We start from the raw sequence: 24,951 nt of genomic DNA on the forward strand, positions 1-24,951 counted from the left end.
ACTCCAAATGAGTGTGGTCACTGCCATCATCTGTACTCCAAATGAGTGTGGTCACTGCCATCATCTGTACTCCAAATGAGTGTGGTCACTGCCATCATCTGTACTCCAAATGAGTGTGGTCACTGCCTTCATCTGTACTCCAAATGAGTGTGGTCACTGCCATCATCTGTACTCAAAATGAGTGTGGTCACTGCTATCATCTGTACTCCAAATGTGGTCACTGCTATCATCTGTACTCCAAATGAGTGTGGTCACTGCCATCATCTATACTCCAAATGAGTGTGGTCACTGCCATCATCTGTACTCCAAATGAGTGTGGTCACTGCTATCATCTGCACTACAAATGAGTGTGGTCACTGCTATCATCTGTACTCCAAATGAGTGTGGTCACTGCCATCATCTGTACTCCAAATGAGTGTGGTCACTGCCATCATCTGTACTCTAAATGAGTGTGGTCACTGACATCATCTGTACTCCAAATGAGTGTGGTCTGTTGTGAATTCTGATCTTGGGCTCCCTCCGGTGGTTGTAAGTGGTAGCGCTGCTGTCTCTGAATCACAGCATTTATCAGGTGTTTTCACCTTTTGCAATTTGGACAGGGCTATTTAGTTTTGCTTCACCCTTTAGTCAGTGCCAGTTGTCCATTGTTCCTGGAGGATTCACATCCCTGCCTGGTTCCTTCTGCTTTGCAGTTCTTTTCATCAAAGATAATTTCTGGCCTTGATTTTCTGTCCACATGTTGTGGTCTTATTGCTCAGTTCCTTTCTATGTTTTGTCTTGTCCAGCTTGGTCTGTATTAGGATTTTTTTAGCCAAGCTGGTATCTCTGGAGATGCAGATATACCCTCCATATCTTAGGCTACGTTCACATTTGCGTTGTGCGCCGCAGCGTCGGCGACGCAACGCACAACGCAAATGTAAACGCATGCACAATGCAGCATTTTGTGACGCATGCGTCCTTTTTTTGCTTGATTTTGGACACACAAAAAATGCAACTTGCTGCGTCCTGTGCGCCCTGACGCGTGTGCCGCAGTGACGCATGCGTCACAAAACGCAAGTGCAACGCATGTCCATGCGCCCCCATGTTAAATATAGGGGTGCATGACGCATGCGGCGACGCAGCGGCGCCCGACGCTGCGTCGCACAACGCTAATGTGAACGTAGCCTTAGTTAGCTGTGGAGTTTTGGTATTTTCTGTGGTGGATATTTTCTAGTTTTTTTAATACTGACCGCATAGTACTCTGTCCTGTCCTTTCTATTTAGCTAGAAGTGGCCTCCTTTGCTAAATTCTCATTTCAGTCTGTGTATGTTTTTTCCCTCTCCTCTCACAGTCAATATTTGTGGGGGGCTGCCTGTTCTTTGGGGATTTTCTCTGAGGCAAGATAGTTTTCCCTTTTCTATCTCTAGGGGTAATTAGTCCTCCGGCTGTGTCGAGATGTCTAGGGAGCGCTAGGTACATTCCACGGCTACTTCTAGTTGCGGTGTTAGGTTCAGGGTCTGCGGTCAGCACAGGTACCACCTTCTCCAGAGTACGTCCCATGCTGCTCTTAGGCCACCAGATCATAACAGTGGTCACTGACATCATCTGTACTCCAAATGAGTGTGTTCTGATATCAGTGCAGCTAATAGGAAGCAAATAAGTCTGGGGAAAAGCAGGGGTTTGGTAACCATTTTCTACATTTCATTTAAAAAAAAAAAAAAAAGATTGAAGACAAATTCCTTTAAAAAGTGATTTGCAAAGTTTTATAAACTTCCCTGCTGGACAACATTATTTACATAAAATCTATGAACGTTTAGCTAAGCTTTAAGGATCTGTGACATAGGAATATAATGGAGTACCCATAACCTGCTATGTGTGTCTCCAATGTTATAATTGTCATATGATTGCTATGACACCATGCAATGGCGCGCAGAGGAGTCCATAGGGACCACCCTACATCTGTACTGTGAATCTAATTCACAAATCACAGACTGGTGTGAACGTCGGTGTGCAGTCTGCTGACAGATGCTAACGATGGCCATTACATGGGATGCAGGATGCTTACTCACTGCATTTACATTTTGTAATCAGAAGCATTTCAACCTGGAGATCCTTAAAATATTCCTAAAAAGATTAAGAAAGCATGACACACAACGTTAACCAAGAAATTATTCTCAAAGTATTTCAATTTGTCGGCTATCCAAGTCACATTAGTAAGGTTCCTGCAGCTGGGACTACTAGTAATGTCTATACTATTGGTCTAAATCCCTAATCTTCAAGAAATTCCTACCAAATCCACTTTCAGATTCTCAATACAGGACACAGATTCCTATGTATACACATCATTGTGGCTTGTGCAAAGGAGGCTTGTTTCAACAGCTAAGCTAGACCCATTTTCTGTCACAGGAAATGCATAAATGAAAAAGGGAGCTGGCTTAGCTACTGTAGTGGTCATAGCTATAGTAGTGGAAATGTGACAATACAGGAAACTGTCATGTTTTAGCAGAATCCAGATAAGTTGCTGGGACCTAAATCCAGTAATGAAAATGGGAACTCAGTAGTCTATTTTACTTACCGAGTAACATCAGGCAGTCTGAATCTCAGATACACTACGGGTATCCCTGTGAATTGTTCCGCCAGGTACAGAAGTTCATAATTGGTCTCCAGATTGAGTGGAACACAAACAGGGATGCGCTAAAGCAGACAAAAACAAAAAGCAGAATTCACATATAATTTCATTATTATTAAAGGAGTTATCCAACACTAATATTGTAAAAAAGAAAAACCACAACGACTCAACAAATCTCTCCCCCAGCGACCAAGTGCTGACACTCCTGCAGCACTACTGGGCTTTTGCTAGGGCTAGGTTTCAGGATTTAATCCGGTGACCTTTTGCTACGTGGTCAGTTTCCGTCTCTGAAAGGTCAGTACCTTTCGGCTCCGTCCAAATGCTCATGGTTTCTTTTGTTTTTCCTTTCTTGGTTGGCTTCTCTCCAGGTGTTATCCATTTTCCCTTTTGGCTCTGTCCTATCACATTTTGGGATGGGCTTTATATGTTCACCTTTCACTTACCTCACTTGCTGGCTATACTTCCATATAGATAGGTGTTTGGAGTTTCAGCTCAGCTAGGCGTTTACCCTGTCCGGTAAACCCCAATTGTTTTTCCTGCTGTAAATCTGTGAGTTTTCCTCCCCATCATCTTTTCTTTCTTCTCCATGTTTGGGAGTCTAGGAGATTTCACTTATTATGTATGTTTTTTGGTTCTCCTTATTTATTTCTGTCTATCCTTTGTGAACATGTTTAAGTTTCCCACTCTAGGATCTCATGTCTTCCTGCATGCGTTCCTCTACCTTTGTTGGATTTGTGCTGCGGTCTCTCTTCTGATTCTTCAGGACTCAGGTACAAGAAACCCCTCAATGGCCTTTTTGGGAGCAATGTCTGAGGAGGTGCATTTAGTTTTGCCGCTAGAGCTTTTTCTAGTCTTCACAGGGACCAGTTGGGTACAGGTGCGGCTTTTCTCTTTGGTAGTCCTGTTACCCATATAAGAGTGGGAGCATGATGATAAGAGCTTTGTTCACATGCATCAGACACATGACCATTGCTCCGAATCAGTGGACAAATCAATCACATGCTGTACTACTACTGGCATCATGGCTCCTATCGCTGGAGAGACTTGAACACAAAATTATGCAACTCACACTCTGATCAAATTCTGATCATAATTTGTTCAGAGTATGAGCCTAGTGTGATCCGATTCTATATGATGAGAATAAGATGGAGAAAAAAAGTGTCTTCATTTTCTGAATTCAAGAAGTAAACAAAAATTAAGGGCGCTGCATAACCAATATACTGACTAGACCTGCTGCAGCAAATATTAGGACCCAACTACCAAATAGTCCAGTATTGGGCAAAAAAGCCAAAATGTATAGTCTATATGTATAAATATTTGCGCTGCGGGTATAATAAGAATTCCCCCTAAAATTCCAAATAATAACAACAATAATACAGGATAGCACAAAGATTTATACCAAGAGGTACCGTATAATATTCCTTACACACACTTTTACCTTTCTTTAGTGTGGTGGTAGCAGTTTTCATAGAGCGTTGTTGAAGGTCCTTGTTGTTTTCAGATGGCTGTATTAAAATGTCCAAACTGTACTTAGATCGATCCGCAGAACTTCCAGAGCATAGATAGTGAGGTGTTAACCTGTCCCGGCCGGTGACAGGCACCTCTGTTCTATTATGGATAATCGCTCACTGAACAGTAGCACACGCTTACAGTAGCAACTTGCCGGCGAGGTGCAGTGAAGCTGCAGGACCTCGCGTGACGTCACAAGCACGTGAAGCCTCACGTGATCGGCTACAAAGTTAGTACAGACCGCACCATAGACCAAAGTTCATCCGACGCGTTTCGGAGTCAGCAGACTCCTTCCTCAGGGATCCTTCAACAACGCTCTATGAAAACTGCTACCACCACACTAAAGAAAGGTAAAAGTGTGTGTAAGGAATATTATACGGTACCTCTTGGTATAAATCTTTGTGCTATCCTGTATTATTGTTGTTATTATTTGGAATTTTAGGGGGAATTCTTATTATACCCGCAGCGCAAATATTTATACATATAGACTATACATTTTCTGAATTCAGTCAGTCAGTAGAAATTGGTACTGCACTCAGATGTCATCTGAGTACAGGCCAATGTTTTACACACATATTGACTTGCGTGATGAGAATAAGATGGAGAAAAAAAAAGTCTCCATTTTCTGCATTCTGTCAGTCTGTAGAAATCGGACTGCACTCAGATGTCATCCGAGTACAGGCCAATGTTTTACACACACTCATTGACTTGTGTGGCCAAGTACAATCGAGATATCGGATGAAACTCAGGCATGGACTGTATTTTTCCCATGACTGGCTTGGTCTGAGGATTAAAATTCATCTTGCTATGCCTGCAAAACTAAGTTAAAACCGCTCGATTCTTATGTCAACCTTTTATCATCTGCCAGGGAACAGTCATGATTCCATGTTACACGTTAGATGGTCAGCTGATTTTACAGACATTAGCAGGTTAGACAGACTTTTATCTAATGTATATGGAGGCCTGTAGGTTGTCAAAGGTTTACAGTGACAGAGAGGGGCTAGAAGATAGCTGCATCTGATTTCAAGCACTCCTGCACTAATTGGAAGCACTGCTCCTTCATATTAAATGGTGCAGCTTTCTGTTAGCAGTGCAGGGGTTAATCTGTTCAGCTTAGGCTCTTTGCAGCTTTCCTGCTTGGATGATCTCAGCTGTTCAGTATTGGCCTCTCTTCTCTCATATATATACTCGCCTCTGGCAATCTGCCAGTGTTAGGCCCCTTTCACACATCAGTTTTTTTTCCATCAGTCGCAATCCGTCAAAATTTGAAAAAAACGGATCTGGCGACTGATGCCGCCGGATCCGTTTTTTTCTCATAGGCTTGTATCAGCAACAGATTGCAACGGATGGCCTCACGTTTCAACTGTTGTTCGCCGGATCCATCGAAAACTGTTGATCCGGCGGCCGGAAACGACGGACAAAGTAACGTTTTTTGTCTCCATCGAGACTGTCGCCGTCCGACATTTGCTAGAATGGAAGCCTATGGCGCCGGATCTGTCAAATGATGGAATCCGGCAACGGATTCCGTTTTTTTAAACTGAGAATGCTCCAATTTTTTTAAAGATTTAATTAGCCAGATCAGCTAGTCGGATCAGGCGAAAAAACGGATCTGTCGCATCAGTTTTTCACAATCTGCGATGGATCTGTCGAGCCAACGGATTGTGACTGATGGCAAAAAACTGATGTGTGAAAGGGGCCTTATTCTACAGCCTGGTGTGGAGTGAAGGAGACAGTTGTTGGTAGAGGCATTTTGAGTGTTGTTCTGTGACAGTTTGGTGGTTCGGCTGTGTGCAAATCCTCACCCTCTCCTATTTGGTTTACCTTCCTTTTCTCCCTGGTGTTCCTCTCTCGTCTGTGAGTGCATATTTATATGTTTGGTATTTCATTTATCCCTGTACGTCCTCCCTTGTTAGTCTAGTTTGTATACATACATATATTATTACTCCCCACTTCCCTTGGGGAGGGAAGGGGACATATATAGGGTTGATTTAGGAGTTCAGTAAAGCACTTGACCACAACGTTTTCATATTCAGAACTAATCTGGGGAGCAGGGATAGCTGGTACACCCTTACATTAGGGAGAGGGAAGGAGCCACCAGTAGCTCCGTCCACCCTCTCCGACCGCTACCTCAGCGCTGCATCCGGCCGGGGCACGCGAGGTCTCGCGGTCGCGCTGCTTCTGCTGCCACTCTCTCCTTAACCCACCGCTCTGCCATAGCGGTACACCTAGCGGTGGCTCAGACTTTCCAGAACTGCTTCCCTCCGCACTCAGCACCACAGTGAGTACAGCATATTTTACGTGCACATAGCAATTGTGGCATATTAGTGCTCCTACATACTAGGGGAGCATTTCTCCTCATCTCAACATATGGGCAATCAATTCTAATCACAGTAATCCTTGTCAGCCAGCACCTGACGGTCATCTTAGTACCTTAACCTAACGGAATCCTGCGCAACACCCACCAGCAGTAAGTTTATTGTGTACTGGGAAAACTAGACCGCATTTATTTAAAACCATACCTATAAAGGTTGTACATTTATTTAAGCGGGGCATCTGCTATAAACCTCTGAAGATTAAGCAACCGTGGTCATCACAATACCCGCAACAATTGCAGATACACAGGGATCACGTCTCTTCATTGCACATTTCCATTTAATATCTGAGTCAGTATATATTATAAATCTATTTAGTCTCACTATATTCACCAATACAAACATTTACACTTCTTTTTTTTTCTTCTCATTCCCCTAAGATTCTGGTAGTACATTAAGGACCTATTACAACATCCACTGCAGGAGCGCCAATGCTTTCTACTTCCTTTTTTAGAACTTTTTAATAGACTGAAAAAGGTTACTAAACTTAATAAAGGTACTATGGTTCCTGTATATTTTCACATGGGTGATACAGGTAAATGTATTCAAGATTGTGTTTCCGGCATCTGTTAATACAGTTTGTGTAAGAAACATGCAATCTTACTATACTGTAAAACTACGTAAATATAGATAAGCGTGGAAATATCTATATTGAGAGAGATACCGAGATCTTGGACATGTAGGCTTGCTTCACAACCATCTCCGCTTCACACCTCTCTGGTACATGTACGCCTTCAAAGTTGTGGCTGTGAAAGCAAACAGCAGGCGCAGCGGCCGCGTCCAGGTGCAAAAAACACAAGTAGGTTATTGCTCTCAGCACATGGGAGAAGAATAAAAACAGGGGATGATATCAATAATTGAGAAGTGCGGACTGTGTGTTATCGTGTTCAGCAACTAATTGACTCTGCACAGTAGGGCCGAGAAGATTCACCCCTCCAACTCCCCGCTCACTTCTCCTCATTACAGATGTGCTGCAGCCAGAAAGATGAAACGCGGCACGGAAAGTACCCCAGGGCGATGCTGTCAGCCTCACTAATACACAGCACAAGACGGCAAGTGGAAAAGAAACAGGGTTCAGACAGGATTTTCTAGGAAAAAAAATGAAGGAATGCTACCGGATGTCTGCGTTTAATAATTAAAGGGATTTAATAATTAAAGGGATTTTCCTTTTAAATATTTTTATGCAATATCATGTACAGTATGTTTGCCTCCAGAGACCCAATCCGGAGTAGGGGATGCCCAGTCCACCGTTCTCACCCCATACAGGCATTCATCCTCCAAGGCTGCGCAGATCCCAGGATCTAGAGAGCAATTTCAAGAGCATTGCCTACAGACCTACCCCCTAAGAACAGAATGGTCTATGTGGTTCCTAAAGTCTACAATATATCGTCCAGCGTCTGAAGCGGCATATTTGGTTAATTAAAGGAAACATGTCATGGGGATATTTGTTATATAATCTAAGAGCAGCTTAATCAGGGGCAGAGACCCTAATTACAGCAATGTGTCATTTACTGGGATTTTTTTTTCCAATACAATCAGTGTTTTATCAGTAGGAGATTATCACTACAGGACTAGCTGGCTTGTGCCTCCTAGTCCAACCACGCCCCCAGCACTGATTAGCTACTTTCTGACAGTGTACACCGAAAACTGCCAATCAGTGGTGTGGGCGGGGTTATACACAGCTTCGCATTCTGAGCTCTGCTAGATCTACAGCAGAGAAAACTGTGATTGTATCACAACTGCTGCACCCAATAAAATAAGTGACACATCGCTGAAATCAGTGTCTCTGTCCCTACATCATGCTGCTGTCAGATTACATGGCAAAAACCTGCTGACAGATTCCCTTTAAACAATAATGAAATTGGGTAAAAGATGCATTAAAAGACGTGAGGTCACCTAAAAACAGTGGGGAACAAAATCCATCTACCACAATGGGTCATTTTTATAAAGTTAAATGTGCCAGAAGGTAAATGGGCCGTATCTTTCATGACTTGCACCATACTTCTGATGATTTTTTCACACTTTTTAGGACCCATCTGACTAGGTGGCTTTATATGTAATCCTCAAGTAATAACAGTTACAAAAAAATACCTGTGTTGGAGTAATGTGAAAGTTTAGGCTTTGGTCGCTGTTGGGTGGCGGAGGCCCCTATCTAATGAGGAACTAGGGACATTTGTCCCATTTGGTAAAATTCAGCACTAAGCAAAAGAATCTACTGGCTTATATCTCATAATTACCCTAATTAAAGAGAATTTGTCTGCAGCCATAGTGCTAATCTACAGGTATGCCGCTTTCTAACTGAAAGTGCGGCAGAAGGGAGAAAATGAAGTTATTTTCTCCCTGCAGCCCCTCCTTTCCAGTCATTGGGGCGCTGCCTAGATCTGTGAACATTCAGTGCTCACTACGCAGTGTCTGAGGTGGCCGGTGACCTTGGCAATAAGCTGTAAATTATTAACTTAAAAAGACCCTCAGTCCTTGAGAACAGAGAGGATTTTTTAGAAGCTGTAAATTGCAAAGTTGCTTCATTTGCCACATGTCCATGCTCCGGAAGCTGCTGCGAGTCAGAGGCTTCGTGCACATTGTGAGAGCGCACGTCTGGGGAGCAGGTTGTCAGAACAGGCGCAGGATTTCCTAGATTGGCGTGACACTGTAGCAGTCCAGGCCATCCATCACACTGCACTGGGCGTGATTACTGTCCAGAGGACCATGACTTAAACGACCACCCATATGACTGACAGCCAGAGTCTGGTAGGCAATGCAATAAAGATACTGGGATGTTTGGCTTAAGCACAACATGTTGGTGATGGACGTTGCATGACCTGTAAGGGTAAGTTCACACAGGGCGTTTTTGCTGCGGTTTTTTTCTGCAGCAAAACCTGATCATCTTGGCAGGAAAGCTTTATTATTTTATTTTTATTACAGAAGAGCAAGGCCTTCGCTTTGGAATGGCAGAACAATAAAAAGATTGCAAAACTGTGTGGTGTTTTATTTCATTAAAAGACTTTTTTCTGCATGTGTGTGTTTATTTAACCCTTTACTTACTATAGGATTAGTAATAGATAGGTGTCTTATTGACGCCTCTCCATTACTAAGGGTACTGTCACACAGTGCAATTTTGATCGCTACGACGGTACGATTCGTGACGTTCTAGCGATATCGTTACGATATCGCAGTGTCTGACACGCTACTGCGATCAGACATCACGCTGAGAATCGTACGTCGTAGCAGATCGTTTGGAACTTTCTTTCGTCGCTTGATCACCCGCTGACATCGCTGGATCGTTGTGTGTGACAGCGATCCAGCGATGTGTTCGCTTGTAACCAGGGTAAACATCGGGTAACTAAGCGCAGGGCCGCGCTTAGTAACCCGATGTTTACCCTGGTTACCAGCGTAAACGTTAAAAAAACAAACAGTACATACTCACATTCCGGTGTCTGTCCTCCGGCGTCTCAGCTTCTCTGCACTGTGTGAGCGCCTGCCGGCCAGAAAGCGAGCACAGTGGTGACGCGGTGACGTCACCGCTCTGCTTTCCGGCCGCTGTGCTTACACAGTGGAGAGAAGCAGAACGCCGGGGACAGACACCGGAATGTAAGTATGTACTGTTTGTTTTTTTAACGTTTACGATGGTAACCAGGGTAAACATCGGGTTACTAAGCGCGGCCCTGCGCTTAGTTACCCGATGTTTACCCTGGTTACCCGGGGACTTCGGCATCGCTCCAGCGCCGTGATTGCAAAGTGTGACCGCAGTCTACGACGCTGGAGCGATAATCATACGACGCTGCGACGTCACGGATCGTGCCGTCGTAGTGACGAAAATTGCACTGTGTGACAGTACCCTAAGCTGGCTTAATGTCACCTTACAATTAACCCCTTATTACCCTGCTTGCCACCGCTACAGAGCAAGTGGGAAGAGCAGGGCAAAGCGAAAGAATTGGCGTATCTAATAAATGCGCCTTTTCTGGGCAGCTGCAGGCTGCTATTTTTAGGCTGGGGGGGTCAATATCCATGGCCCCTTACCAGCCTGAGAATACCAGCCCTCAACTGTGAGCTTTGCAAGGCTGGTTGTCAAAAATGGGGGGACCCCAGGTCGTTTTTTTAAATTATTTATTTAAATTTTAAAAAAAAGCATGAGGACCCCTCTATTCTTGATAACCAGCCTTGCTGAAGCTGACAGCAGGTGGTTGCAGCCCCCAGCTGTGAGTTTTGTCTGGCTGGTTATCAAAATTAGGGGGGAACCCACGCCATGGGCCGGAGCGGCAGATGAAAACTCCCATCCGCTGCTCCTGCTCTCACTGTATTTAGCGTCTGTAGGTGTCAGATGATGGGAGCAGTAGTCCCATCAGCTGACATCAGTGACCGGAGGTGAAGTTTACACCTCCGATCACAGCTGAGCGCTCCCGCTGTCTTCTGACAGTGTGGTAACCGCAGCTCTCTGATGATATACCCGCCGATCAGAAGCGGTGTTTGCCGTGCTATCATGCATATGACAGCGAGTCAAACACTAATGTCGGACCCTCCATTCAAGTGAATGGGGATCGGGTCCGCTGCTGGATGACAGGCTGTATGGACGCATCATGCAGCCTGCCGTCTAGAAGGTAGCAGAGCCGAGTGTGACGTCACATCCGGCTGTCCTTGACTTCTCTGCAACAAATATGCTGCAAGAAAAGTCAACCTGTGAAGTTGTAGCATTTTTTCACCATCCACTCAAGTCAATGGGTGGAAACCGCTGAAAGAAGTGACATGCTCTATGTCCAAAAAACGCTGCAAAGCACAAAATACTGATCTCACAAAAAAACAATGTGTGTGCATGAGATTTCTGAAATCTCATAGGCTTTGCTGGTACTGTAAAAAGCAGCTGAAAATTAGCATAAAAAAAGGCAGCAAAAATCCCAGTGTGAACTTAAGGCCCCGTCTCACATAGCGAGATCGCTAGCGAGATCGCTGCTGAGTCACAAGTTTTGTGACGCAACAGCGACCTCAGTAGCGATCTCGCTATGTGTGACACGTACCAGCGATCAGGCCCCTGCTGTGAGATCGCTGGTCGTGTCGGAATGGCCTGGACCTTTTTTTGGTCGTTGAGGCCCCGCTGACATCGCTGAATCTGTGTGTGTGACACCGATCCAGCGATGTCTTCACTGGTAACCAGGGTAAACATCGGGTTACTAAGCGCAGGGCCGCGCTTAGTAACCCGATGTTTACCCTGGTTACCAGCATAAATGTAAAAAAAAAAAAACAATACATACTCACCATCTGATGTCCGTCAGGTCCCTTGCCGTCTGCTTCCTGCTCTCACTGACTGCCGGCCGTACAGTGAGAAGTGAGAGCACAGCAGTGACGTCACCGCTGCGCTCTGCTCTCACTGTACGGCCGGATCTCAGTCAGAGCAGGAAGCAGATGGCAAGGGACCTGACGGACACCGAAAGGCGAGTATGTACTGTTTGTTTTTTTTGGTAACCAGGGTAAACATCGGGTTACTAAGCGCGGCCCTGCGCTTAGTAACCCGATGTTTACCCTGGTTACCCGGGTGCTGCAGGGGAACTTCGGCATCGTTGAAGACAGTTTCAACGATGCCGAAGTCGTTCCCCTGATCGTTGGTCGCTGGAGAGAGCTGTCTGTGTGACAGCTCCCCAGCGACCACACAGCGACTTACCAACGATCACGGCCAGGTCGTATCGCTGGTCGTGATCGTTGGTAAATCGCTTAGTGAGACGGGGCCTTTACCCTTCATTGCCAGTGTAAATCCAGCCAGAAATCATACACAATATTATCAAGCCACAAACTATATAAGGGTATGTTTCCACGTTCAGGAAACGCTGCGTTTTTGACGCAGCGTTGAGCAGCATGCATAAAAAACGCAGCGTCCAGATGTTACAGCATAGTGGAGGGGATTTCATGAAATCCTGTCTCCACTATGCAGTAAAAGACGCATGCGGCACACCCGAGAAAACGGACATGCGGCGCGTCTTTTCAGAACGCAGCATGCCCTTACATTGCAGAAAAACCTCAGGTGTAGATTTGGTCAGGATTTTACCTGCATAAAATCCTGACCAAATCCTGAACATGGACACATACCCTAAGGGTACGTGTCCACGGTCAGGAAACGCTGCGTGTTTGACGCTGCGTGGGGCCGCAGCGTCAAACACGCAGCGTCCAGATGTTCCAGCGTAGTGGAGGGGATTTTTTGAAATCCCGTGTCCACTATGCGTGGAAACACGCACGCGGCGGCCCTGCGACTCCGGACATGCTACGCGTCTTTTCAGATCGCAGCATGTCCGTGTTCCTTGCAAGGAATAACACAGGGCCCTATGCGAGGGGTGCGATGATCCCAGATGTGTACAATGAACACATCCGGCATCACCGCGTCCAAGAAGGGGGCGGGGCCTCACGCTGAGCGGCTTTGCCGCTCCGACGATACCGCCGGCCATCCTGATCGTGGACATGTACCCTAATAGACGCTGTGTCAGGAGGGGGTGAGAACGGCTAAGAACAGTCTACAGAAGAAATCCTCCCAGACAATATGGCAGAATTACCAACCACTGGGTTCACTACTGGATGCATTGAGATAAGCTCATGTTATGTCGCTATTTACCGGGCTCATGCATGTAATCATACGCAGATATATGACGCGGGGAAGCAGCGAGATGATGGATGGAGCAGGACCGGGGTGGGTCAGTGACAGAATCCTGTGCAGACTGGGGCATTCACGAGGCGAGAGAGAGGTGACGTTACAAGAAAGTGCCGAACCCCCGCTCTGCCCAGCGCCCGCCTCATTACAAAGATGCCTTACATCGAAAACATAAGCAATGCGGAAATTAGGCTTCATTTTCTTACAGAGATATTGACATTTTTCTATGCAAAACGAAGAGCAGTCACATTGATTGATTGAGCACGCTGGCAGAATGACAATCATTACCTATCTCATGTCTTTTGTGAAAAAAACACAATAGTAAAACCCTCTGAGCAAACCTTGACTGCAGCTTTAACTTCCAATATACCAAAATATGGTCATTTCTGGGTTTTTTTTTTGCTTCCCAATTAAATCTGAAAAACGCTACATAACAAATATGTTTTTGCTTGTGGCATTTTAGGGTCGGGTATTTTTTTTCCGATCTCGCTATGCTGCACATATGACTGTTACTTTACCTAGGCTTTTCTACAGAACTTTAAAAATCACTGAAATGCCATTACCATCATCAAAAATGCCGCTACACCTCTAGAGGCTCTGTATGCAAAGGAAAAGTCGCCAATTACATGGAACTTATGTATTTGTTAATGTATTCTAACATGCCAGACACCAAGGCTGTAAGGAATAGGCCTTAAAGGGGTTATCCAATGCTGTCCAGTGCCGCTCACCGCCGCATCGGTGGCCAAGACGGTGAGACCCCATGCACCAGGACTGCACAATTGACAGGTATGGTTCACCAGACTAGGACACATGCATAGCTCTTACCAATCAGGCGGTAATGAGCGGCACTTAATGACACTGAATTAATCAGATGTATGGAACAGATTTTTCCGTCGGCCACATTTGGACATACTGTTACCCTGGCGTGCAGAGAGACCATATGGCAGAACAAGAAGACTCTACGGCTTTGTACTCTACTGTGTTCCTGGGGTCTAAACCACTACATACTCATTAGATAGACACTTATCTCTCCTGACTTCCCCATACATAGGAACGCTCGGCTGAACGCTCGTGTTTTCTACCAGAGAGCCACTGACAGACTCCAGGTGGCAGCTTATCGCCAATAAAAAAAGGAAGAGGTGTCGAAAATCCATTGAGCCAGATTGTTTTCTTTTCCAACATGATGTTGTCATCAGGTCTCCATACACGTTAGACTGGTTTGGCTGACTTTAGTCTAATGTGTATGGGGGAAGGGGGGGGGGTTACAAATTTCACCAAAAATGCAAAATCATCAATATATTAGTTCATCTATGGCGAAAATTATGTTTTATTTTCTTACAGGAATATTGACATTTTGCTATGCAATTGTGGAAAAAGTGGCAAAATGAAGAGCGATCGCTGGCGAAATGGCAATCATTACCTTTCTCATGTCACTTTTGTAGGAGAAAAGAAAAAAGCCAATTTCTCTAATAGTAAAATCTTATAAGCAGAGTTTGGCTGCTGCTTTACATTCCGATTTACACACACATTCATATTTGTGTGTATATATTGTGATGCAGTGACCCCTGTAACAGGTAGGGGGCGCTGCATGGTCTCCCCAGTATGCACATAGAGGTGTATTGAGGCCATGAGAGTGCATGGCAGTTGCATGCATGGCTGTGGTCATAAGACAAAGTCCGGCATTGTGATGAATGGCCGATATGTGTGTCGCAGAGGAGGAGACTCTGCGCTGCCAGCCTGAAGCAATGTGGTGTTCTGGGACCTGTAGTCCTACAGTTATAGTATTTGGCATATTTATAATGGGAGGTTGGCAGGGCTAGTTATGTGAGATGGGTGGGACAAACTAGCCACACACACCCACACTCCCGCCCGGGGGAGTGGTTAAAAGGGATATAATGTGACCAGGGTGTGGGTCACGTGGTTCCTGTGTGGTCTGAGTGTGCAGACCTGTATAGTACAGGTGCAAGGTCCTGAGAGATACCTCGGTGTTGGGTGTGCTAAGCCCTGAAGAGCACGTGGTGGAACTTTGCTACTAGTGGCCTGGGTATTGGACGGTCCCAGCTGGGGATGGACGTCCTGAATAGTACCCGGACTGGCCACCTGTGTGATCCTGTGTAACCTGGGTGTTGGGAGGTCCTGGGAGTAGGACCGGATCCCTGAGCAGCGTGGGAGGTCCTGGGAGTAGGACAGGATCCCTGAGCAGCGTGGGAGGTCCTGGGAGTAGGACCGGATCCCTGAGCAGCGTGGGAGGTGCTGAGAGTAGGACCGGATCCCTGAGCAGCGTGGGAGGTGCTGGGAGTAGGACAGGATCCCTGAGCAGTGTGGGAGGTCCTGGGAGTAGGACAGGATCCCTGAGCAGCGTGGGAGGTCCTGGGAGTAGGACCGGATCCCTGAGCAGCGTGGGAGGTGCTGAGAGTAGGACCGGATCCCTGAGCAGCGTGGGAGGTGCTGGGAGTAGAACAGGATCCCTGATCAGCGTGGGAGGTCCTGGGAGTAGGACAGGATCCCTGAGCAGTGTGGGAGGTCCTGGGAGTAGGACAGGATCCCTGAGCAGCGTGGGAGGTCCTGGGAGTAGGACCGGATCCCTGAGCAGCGTGGGAGGTGCTGAGAGTAGGACCGGATCCCTGAGCAGCGTGGGAGGTGCTGGGAGGAGAACAGGATCCCTGAGCAGCGTGGGAGGTCCTGGGAGTAGGACCGGATCCCTGAGCAGCGTGGGAGGTGCTGAGAGTAGGACCGGATCCCTGAGCAGCGTGGGAGGTGCTGGGAGTAGGACCGGATCCCTGAGCAGCGTGGGACCGGATCCCTGAGCAGCGTGGGAGGTCCTGGGAGTAGGACCGGATCCCTGAGCAGCGTGGGAGGTCCTGGGAGTAGGACCGGATCCCTGAGCAGCGTGGTAGGTCCTGGGAGTAGGACTGGATCCCTGAGCAGTGCACAGTGAAACTAGGGGAAGCTACCGTTCTTCGGTGGGTCTGGACTGACTAAGATATGCCGCAAAAGCAAGTTGGTGATTCCCGTGAGGCAGCTTTCGCGGAAGAGAGGACTGACAAGGAGTCAGCAGGTGGAGCAGGAGCTCCCGTCAGGTACCTATACAGACTGTTGGTGCTTGTATTGTTCTATGAACTGTGTGGTCTCCCACGGCAACTGAACAGAATGAGGTTCGGCGTGATTAGAGACCACGAACCAGAGTCATATGTGCTGTATGTGACTTGGGACATTGGTGAACTGTTCGGCGCACGGACACCCGTGGCAACTGGGCGAAGTGAGAGGTCCAGCATGTTTAGTGTCCGTGAGTCAAAGCCGTAAATGAAGTGTTTAAAGCTGCAAGTTAATATCACCAGTTGGTGCCTGTTGTGTTTCATGAGATGTACATAATGAACTGTGCATAACCCGGTTTATGACACTTTAACAAACCGCATGGACTATTTTTGTGTTCAAAAATCGTGCCTGACTACATTAATCCCGTGCCAAGCGAGTGACCCCCAATACACTCAGTAAGAGCAGTCTTACAATATACATATTTATATATATATATATATATATATATATATATATATATATATATATATATATATATATATATATATATATACATATATATATATATATATATATATATATATATATACACATAGTATTTGTATATATATATATATATATATATATTGTGTGTGTATATATATATATATATATATATATATATATATATTATTATTATTATTTTAAAAAAAATCCAAATTCATGATAGTGTACAGTCGGTCTGTGATGTGTAGCCTGTTACGTTCCCATTTCAGGCAGAACAGTGAAGTGAATTATATCTCCAGCAGATGGCGCTGTGGTTCCTTTCCTGAATTTCCACTGTGAAAAGCACATTTTCTTGTAGTTTAAATCAACAGGAAATTAACGCCGCGTCCGATGTCCTATTTTTCAGCACTAATTAGAATATGGCGATCATTATGACTGAAAAAGCCTGAAGATGATGCTAAACAAGTACATATTAAACTGATGAGATGCATTTTCAGATTCTGTCAAGAAGTCGGTATGAAAAAGTGAGGTTATCTATTATTTTCTATGGTGATTAGCAGATGAGAATAATATATCTATCAACATGGTTCCTGGATATGCCTGAAAGGAAGCAGCGGGTCATTTCTCTGGACGTTATTACATTATTTTTCTCCATTGTTGTTTTTCTGCACTGACGATGGCTGGATGTGGCGGTGGCACCGTACAATTGACGGTGATGCCTGCCCTGCGGCGCCCTGTACAGACCGCCGGCCATTATAACACAATATCAGAAACTTCCATCTAGTTCATTCTAATATTCTACAGTTTGTTTTTAATCTTGAAGAAATAAAATCCAAAAGAGATAATTCCCAATTCCAAACACGAGAGCTGACAAGCCAGAAAGCAGCAACTTCTATTACAAACGAGCCCTTTCTTTTACAAGGATTATTAAAATTGGATATCATTGCCCCGTAGTGCGTGATTACATATGAAATCACACCTATATCCAATAGAGACAAAACTAATACTCATATAGGAATACACCCTATACCCCAGTACGGGCGAGGTGTGATGAGCAATGATTCTCTGCACATGGCTTATTTTGGAGAATTGCTTTATTGATGTTTTGATCTGTGCGGAAGGGTCGCTTTTACTACTGATCAGGATTTTCTAGGGGGAACCATCGAGGAAAGGGGGCACCACACTGAGATTTATGGTAGCAACTGTGGCGACTAAGAAGGGATAGGTCTACAGAGATCTAGACTTTTGATCATATTCCTAGGTGACTCCCCTAAATATATTGTGGTTTGGAGGGAAAATCAGTTAGATCGTGCCGGAGAGCAGACTGGAGCGGTCTGAGGCAGGAAGAACGTATGAGGAGCAGTGCAGCCACGAGAAAGTGCTGCAGCTCCTGGACAAAGATAATACCGAAAGCAGAACACATTGCAGTGAACGTGCAGGAGACCAAAGCAAAGGAGAGTGATACAAGGGTAGACCAGCTGCGAATAGGCTGCCTCCCTCTGAGGCGCAGATAACCGGTAGCCGGAACACCGAGGTTGTAAGGGACTCTAAGACTTACAGCAGAGACCGGCAGGACAGCTGAACTCCAAGTTACCTGTCCACCCCAATACCCAGGAGGTACAGTGACACAGAGCCCGGGGCATGATAGAGACCCTGTAAAAAGGCTTGAGTCACTTGTCATACGGGTTTGTGTGCTATCCCATATGGGGGACAGAGAAGTACTGTGAAGACCTTATCAGAAGCCCTAGGCAGTAAGGGACTACAATACCACTGTGCTAGAGAAGGCTTTTAACTCCACCTGGATAAGGGGACTCCCAACTTGCCTCCAAGCCGGCTGGACACTGCCTGCCCTGTGATCTGGTGCCCTGGACTGCGGTTGCCTGAAGCCTACAATAAACCAGGTAAAGACTGCAAACCTGTGTCCTCCTTCTTTACTGCACCATTCATGATCTTCCATCTACACACCGGGAGCCCTGGGGATACACTTCACCTGTGGGAAGTTATACCATCTAGTTGCCATAACATCACCCCAGAGGACCCCTTAAAGCAGCGTCAGCCCCCACTGATCGAATACCACAGGTGGCGTCACGAATATAAACTTTATTCAATTTTCCTTTTACATGGGCGTCCAGGGCCATGGACCGGGTCGCCAGCACCATGACATCCCCCTGTGAACACCGGGTACCCTACGGCCCGGGCGGGTGACTCAGAAGCAAGGACAAGTGGTATGCGTGTGTGAAGGCATCATATTGTGTGTGGGGGCATCATTCTGTATGTGGGTGAATATAGTGAAATAAATGGTAGGGTCATCATACTGTACGTCGATGGCTATGGGGGAATAAACTTGGGGCATCATACTGTGGGGGGCCGTGGAGGCATCATACTAAGTGTGAGGAAATGTAAAGTGAGGGCATCACACTGCATGAGGGGCACTGTGGGAGCATCATACTGTGTTTGGGGGCATTTCGAAGTTAGGAGGTATTGTGTGTATATATATATATACATATATATATATATATATATATATATACATATATATATACACTCACCGGCCACTTTATTAGGTACACCATGCTAGTAACGGGTTGGACCCCTTTTGCCTTCAGAACTGCCTCAATTCTTCGTGGCATAGATTCAACAAGGTGCTGGAGATTTTGGTCCATATTGACATGATGGCATCACACAGTTGCCGCAGATTTGTCGGCTGCACATCCCAAAGATGCTCCATACAAGGCAGGATGGATCCATGCTTTCATGTTGTTTACGCCAAATTCTGACCCTACCATCCGAATGTCGCAGCAGAAATCGAGACTCATCAGACCAAGCAACGTTTTTCCAATCTTCTACTGTCCAATTTCGATGAGCTTGTGCAAATTGTAGCCTCAGTTTCCTGTTCTTAGCTGAAAGGAGTGGTACCCGGTGTGGTCTTCTGCTGCTGTAGCCCATCTGCCTCAAAGTTCGACGCACTGTGCGTTCAGAGATGCTCTTAGGCCTACCTTGGTTGTAACGGGTGGCGATTTGAGTCACTGTTGCCTTTCTATCAGCTCGAACCAGTCTGCCCATTCTCCTCTGACCTCTGGCATCAACAAGGCATTTCCGCCCACAGAACTGCCGCTCACTGGATTTTTTTTCTTTTTCGGGCCATTCTCTGTAAACCCTAGAGATGGTTGTGCGTGAAAATCCCAGTAGATCAGCAGTTTCTGAAATACTCAGACCAGCCCTTCTGGCACCAACAACCATGCCACGTTCAAAGGCACTCAAATCACCTTTCTTCCCCATACTGATGCTCGGTTTGAACTGCAGGAGATTGTCTTGACCATGTCTACATGCCTAAATGCACTGAGTTGCCGCCATGTGATTGGCTGATTAGAAATTAAGTGTTAACAAGAAGTTGGACAGGTGTACCTAATAAAGTGGCCAGTGAGTGTATATATATATATATATATATATATATATATATATATATATATATATATATAGACACAGTACAGACCAAAAGTTTGGACACACCTTCTAATTGAAAGATTTTTCATGACTATGAAAATTGTACATTCACACTGAAGGCATCAAAACTATGAATTAACACATGTAGAATTATATACTTAACAACAAAAGTGTGAAACAACTGAAATTGTGTCTTATATTCTAGGTTCTTCAAAGTAGCCACCTTTTGCTTTGATGACTGCTTTGCACACTCTTGGCATTCTCTTGATGAGCTTCAAGAGGTAGTCACCGGAAATGGTTTTCACTTCACAGGTGTGCCCTGTCAGGTTTAATAAGTGCGATTTCTTGCCTTATAAATGGGGTTGGGACCATCAGTTGTGTTGAGCAGAAGTCTGGTGGATACACAGCTGATAGTCCTACTGAATAGACTGTTAGAATTTGTATTATGGCAAGAAAAAAGCAGCTAAGTAAAGAAAAACGAGTGGCCATCATTACTTTAAGAAATGAAAGTCGGTCAGTCCGAAAAATTGGGAAAACTTTAAAAGTGTCCCCAAGTGCAGTGGCAAAAACCATCAAGCGCTACAAAGAAACTGGCTCACATGAGGACCGTCCCAGGAAAGGAAGACCAAGAGTCACCTCTGCTTCTGAGGAGAAGTTTATCTGAGTCACCAGCCTCAGAAATCGCAGGTTAACAGCAGCTCAGATTAGAGACCAGGTCAATGCCACACAAGAATTCTAGCACACACATATCTCTACAACTGTTAAGAGGAGACTTTGTGCAGCAGGCCTTCATGGTAAAATAGCTGCTAGGAAACCACTGCTAAGGACAGGCAACAAGCAGAAGAGACTTGATTGGGCTAAAGAACACAAGGAATGGACATTAGACCAGTGGAAATCTGGGCTTTGGTCTGATGAGTCCAAATTTGAGATCTTTGGTTCCAACCACCGTGTCTTTGTGCGACGCAGAAAAGGTGAACGGATGGGCTCTACATGCCTGGTTCCCACCATGAAGCATGGAGGAGGAGATGTGATGGTGTGGGGGTGCTTTGCTGGTGACACTGTTGGTGACTTATTCAAAATTAAAGGCATACTGAACCAGCATGGCTACCACAGCATCTTGCAGCGGCATGCTATTCCATCGGTTTGCGTTTAGTTGGACCATCATTTATTTTTTAACAGGACAATGACCCCAAACACATCTCCAGAGCTATTTGACCAAGAACCAAGAAGGAGAGTGATCGGGTGCTACGCCAGATGACCTGGCCTCCACAGTCACCAGACCTGAACCCAATCGAGATGGTTTGGGGTGAGCTGGACCGTAGAGTGAAGGCAAAAGGGCCAACAAGTGCTAAGCGTCTCTGGGAGCTCCTTCAAGATTGTTGGAAGACCATTTCCGGTGACTACCTCCTGAAGCTAATCAAGAGAATGCCAAGAGTGTGCAAAGCAGTCATCAAAGCAAAAGGTGGCTACTTTGAAGAACCTAAAATATAAGACATATTTTCAGTTGTTTCACACTTTTTTGTTAAGTATATAATTCCACATGTGTTAATTCACAGTTTTGATGCCTTCAGTGTGAATTTACAATTTTCATAGTCATGAAAATACAGAAAAATCTTTAAATGAGAAGGTGTGTCCAAACTTTTGGTCTGTACTGTATTATATATATGTATAGGAGATAAGTATAGGTGTGATACATCATTGTAGAGTTATGAAGCTTGTATAGTGGTGCTATATCGATTTGAGAGATCTAGCTCATATTGTCTGATGTGCATATTGTAAAAAAAAAATAGAAAAAAATTGCATGCATGCTTAAGGGGTTAATACTTTGGACCCATGGGTGGTTGTGTGAGAGCAGCAGCCTCTTTGGATGCTTCATACTGGTAGCCATGACTAACCACTGGCACATTGCACTCGCCCTTTTATATGCAAGCCGCCTCTTTCTATGTTGAAAGCACATTCATGGCAGGTATAAATCTATCATTAGCTAAAGGACCAATCCTGCACGGAAACAATGCTAAACACTGTTATCCATAGAAACTAAAGCTGGGTCGCTGGAACACTTCTTTTTTTTGCAAGCTACACCCCAGGAGCTTTCAGAGGATTAATCAGGATGCGAGATGCTGGCACGTTCCGGCCTCAATGCCAGGGCTTAGAAGGCATTATACAATATTGCAGCCTGCTGGGGGTTCATTGTCTGCCAAGTCACTCTTAAAATGTGCCAAGTATTTGAAGCATTCTGAACACAAAAGCCGCAAAGCTCGGGGGGGAGAATAACTAGAGGAAAAATAGAGATAAAAAATATTTCCTTAAAAATAATAACAAAGCGGATGCGACACGCCGACTCCATTTATAAAGAGGTATTGTAATGGAGCGTTATAATAATAGCGAGGACGGCGTAGATCATCGCCTGCTTGAGCCGCCTGTAATAAAACATGCCGAGGAATTATAGCCCGAGGCGATGGGGAGTCCACGCTGATTTCCGAAATTACTCAGGAAGAAACTCCAACACATTAGGTTTCCTCTCGGTGATATCACCTGGAACTGAGCTTTCTACTCAGATGAATAGAGGCCATGCCTCATGGAGACTTCAGCAAGTGACAATGGCCTACAGCTGCATGCTCCAGTGCAAAGTGGTCAATGACCCCTGCAACTGCGCGCCATTATTCTACAAATTACGTGCCCAATTTGCTGCGTCGGACCAAGTATGGAAAAGATGAACAGCTGAAATCTAGATGATGTGATACGTAACGACAAATAAGAAAGATACTTCACAGATTGAAGTGAAAGGCAGCGAGCAGCTTGCAGGTTTATTAGCACCTTCCATCTGCCTGTCTAGTCGGTGGAGAGCAGTCCCGGGAGTCCAAGTGTAGGCAGCTCCATTACACAGATCAATCATGATACATGGGATCTCTCCCCACATAGAAATGGATGTCCATTACTTCCCCTACAAAAGCCTTTAAAAGGAGGAGAGCATGATTTAACCCCCTCAATGACGAGGAAGGCTTCTACTGCCCAGTCCGTTTCCATGTTACAGGTATCATTTATAAAACATGATTAGTATTACTCTATTTCAAAGATATACTGATAGGGAATTTAGATCGTGAGCCCCAATGGGGAATGGGGACAGTGATGATTTTGGTAAATAATGGCGCTATATAAGTGAGCATAGTAATAATGAAAAATAAATTCATCAATAAATAACAATTCTGTATCGTTTTTTGCTACGGCTCCGTATTGTGCCGTTCTTCTGTTATTCCTCCTAGAAATTTAGGAATGAACTGGTTGTTACCACTGACTTTGATCAGAGTGTGGTCGGAGTGTCATCCGTTTTTTGTTCATAGGTGTAGAAAAAAAAAATTCCCCACCTCCATTCTGACAGTCGGTGAAATTTTTCAGACCCATTTACTTGCATTGGGTCGTAACAAAATTGGATATGTCTCTGCTATTTTCCGCACACCACTCATTCGGAAGAAAACAATTGGACATGTGCACAACCCTATAGGATATCATAGAAAACCATGAGAAAACTAGAAAGCACTCATAGGAGAAAATCGGATGTGTAAATGAGCTCTAAGGATGTGAAGGAAACTCCTAACTGAAAACACCCAACAATTATTCATAGGCTTGTAGGGACAGAGGGACGTTACAAAGCAGAGGTCTAATAAAAGATGCTCAGGGATTGCTAAATTATCGGAAATAGGTTACAGGAAAGATATATATCTTGGTACCGTATTAGCCAGTAGAGCTAAGCTAAGCTTTTGCCCTGTCTTCTAATGTGGTGTACCTAATTATTTGTACTAAATGTCCAACTGGGGGTCTGTATGTGGGGGAGACAGGGCAGAAACTGAGGACAAGGATGAATTCTCACCGCCATACAATAAGAGAAAAAAGAATGGATCTACCTGTGGCAATACATTTTTGTCTCCCAAATCATAACATTATGGACATGAAATTACTTGCATTAAAAGATAACTTCAAAACACAGAGAGACAGGAGAGTCTGGGAATATAAATTGATGACGACCTTTGACAATCTTAGTGCAGGAATGAATGTGTCGCATGGATTTATGTCTTTTTACATCAACTAAGGAACTAAGGAATTTGCCCCTCAGACCATGTGGGGTCCTCACAACAGAACCAGACCCCAATCAGAGGACAATAAAACATTCCTTATCTAAGAACTGGTCTAATATTTATGGACATAACTGTTTATCACTCATAGTAATTCTGCTTCATGCCACCTGTCTTATCCATGGTTTTTTTCCCCTCTTTTTTTTCTCTATACTATGTTGTGCATAAATATGTGATTCTTCAGAATTTGTATTAGTCTTTGCCTGAAGAAGAGACCTGAGTAGTCTGGAAAGCTTGCAATTTGTTACCATCTTTTCAGTTAGCCATTAAAAGGTATCAACCACTGAGGAATCTCAATTCTAAATGTTTTTCGGAAATAGGTTATTAATTTAGAAGCATGGCAGGGGAGGTAATGAGTCCTAAAACTAAAATGTGGATGGCTGAAAAGAATTTGGTAAGAGAATTTTTGGAAGATGTCAATCAGCATGACAAAAAAGACTCCTAGCTATGCTGATTAGTTCGCAGCCTCCAAGTGACAGCTCAGAACACTCCTCCATATTGTCCTTTTCAGTTGGATGCTACTCAGAATATACTGATCTCCAAATGATATTCTGACACTGCATGTTGGCAGGTACTGCTTGTTTGCACTGTATGGGGGTCATTATATCCGGTACTGTTTATGGTTTACGGTCACAAACGTCTCTAGCAGTTGGCATTGCGGTGAGACTGTCTGTGTGTGTGTGGCATATTGGCAGGACTTGTTTGAGGGCATGATAATGGCATTGTTCTACAGCAGAAAGG

At 44.9% G+C, this 24,951-nt stretch overlaps 1 protein-coding gene across 1 annotated transcript in view; it reads right to left on the reverse strand.

The window, feature by feature from the left end:
* PROS1 (protein S) overlaps positions 1-24,951 on the reverse strand; it is a 71,781-nt gene that overhangs the window by 14,201 nt on the left and 32,629 nt on the right. The window contains exon 9 of the mRNA XM_077294093.1: positions 2,555-2,673. Within this exon, the coding sequence (XP_077150208.1) occupies positions 2,555-2,673 (119 nt within the window). The remainder of the gene's footprint in view (positions 1-2,554; positions 2,674-24,951) is intronic.

The sequence above is a fragment of the Ranitomeya variabilis genome, chromosome 3 (assembly GCF_051348905.1).
Source record: "Ranitomeya variabilis isolate aRanVar5 chromosome 3, aRanVar5.hap1, whole genome shotgun sequence".
In the NCBI taxonomy this organism is placed as follows: domain Eukaryota; kingdom Metazoa; phylum Chordata; class Amphibia; order Anura; family Dendrobatidae; genus Ranitomeya; species Ranitomeya variabilis.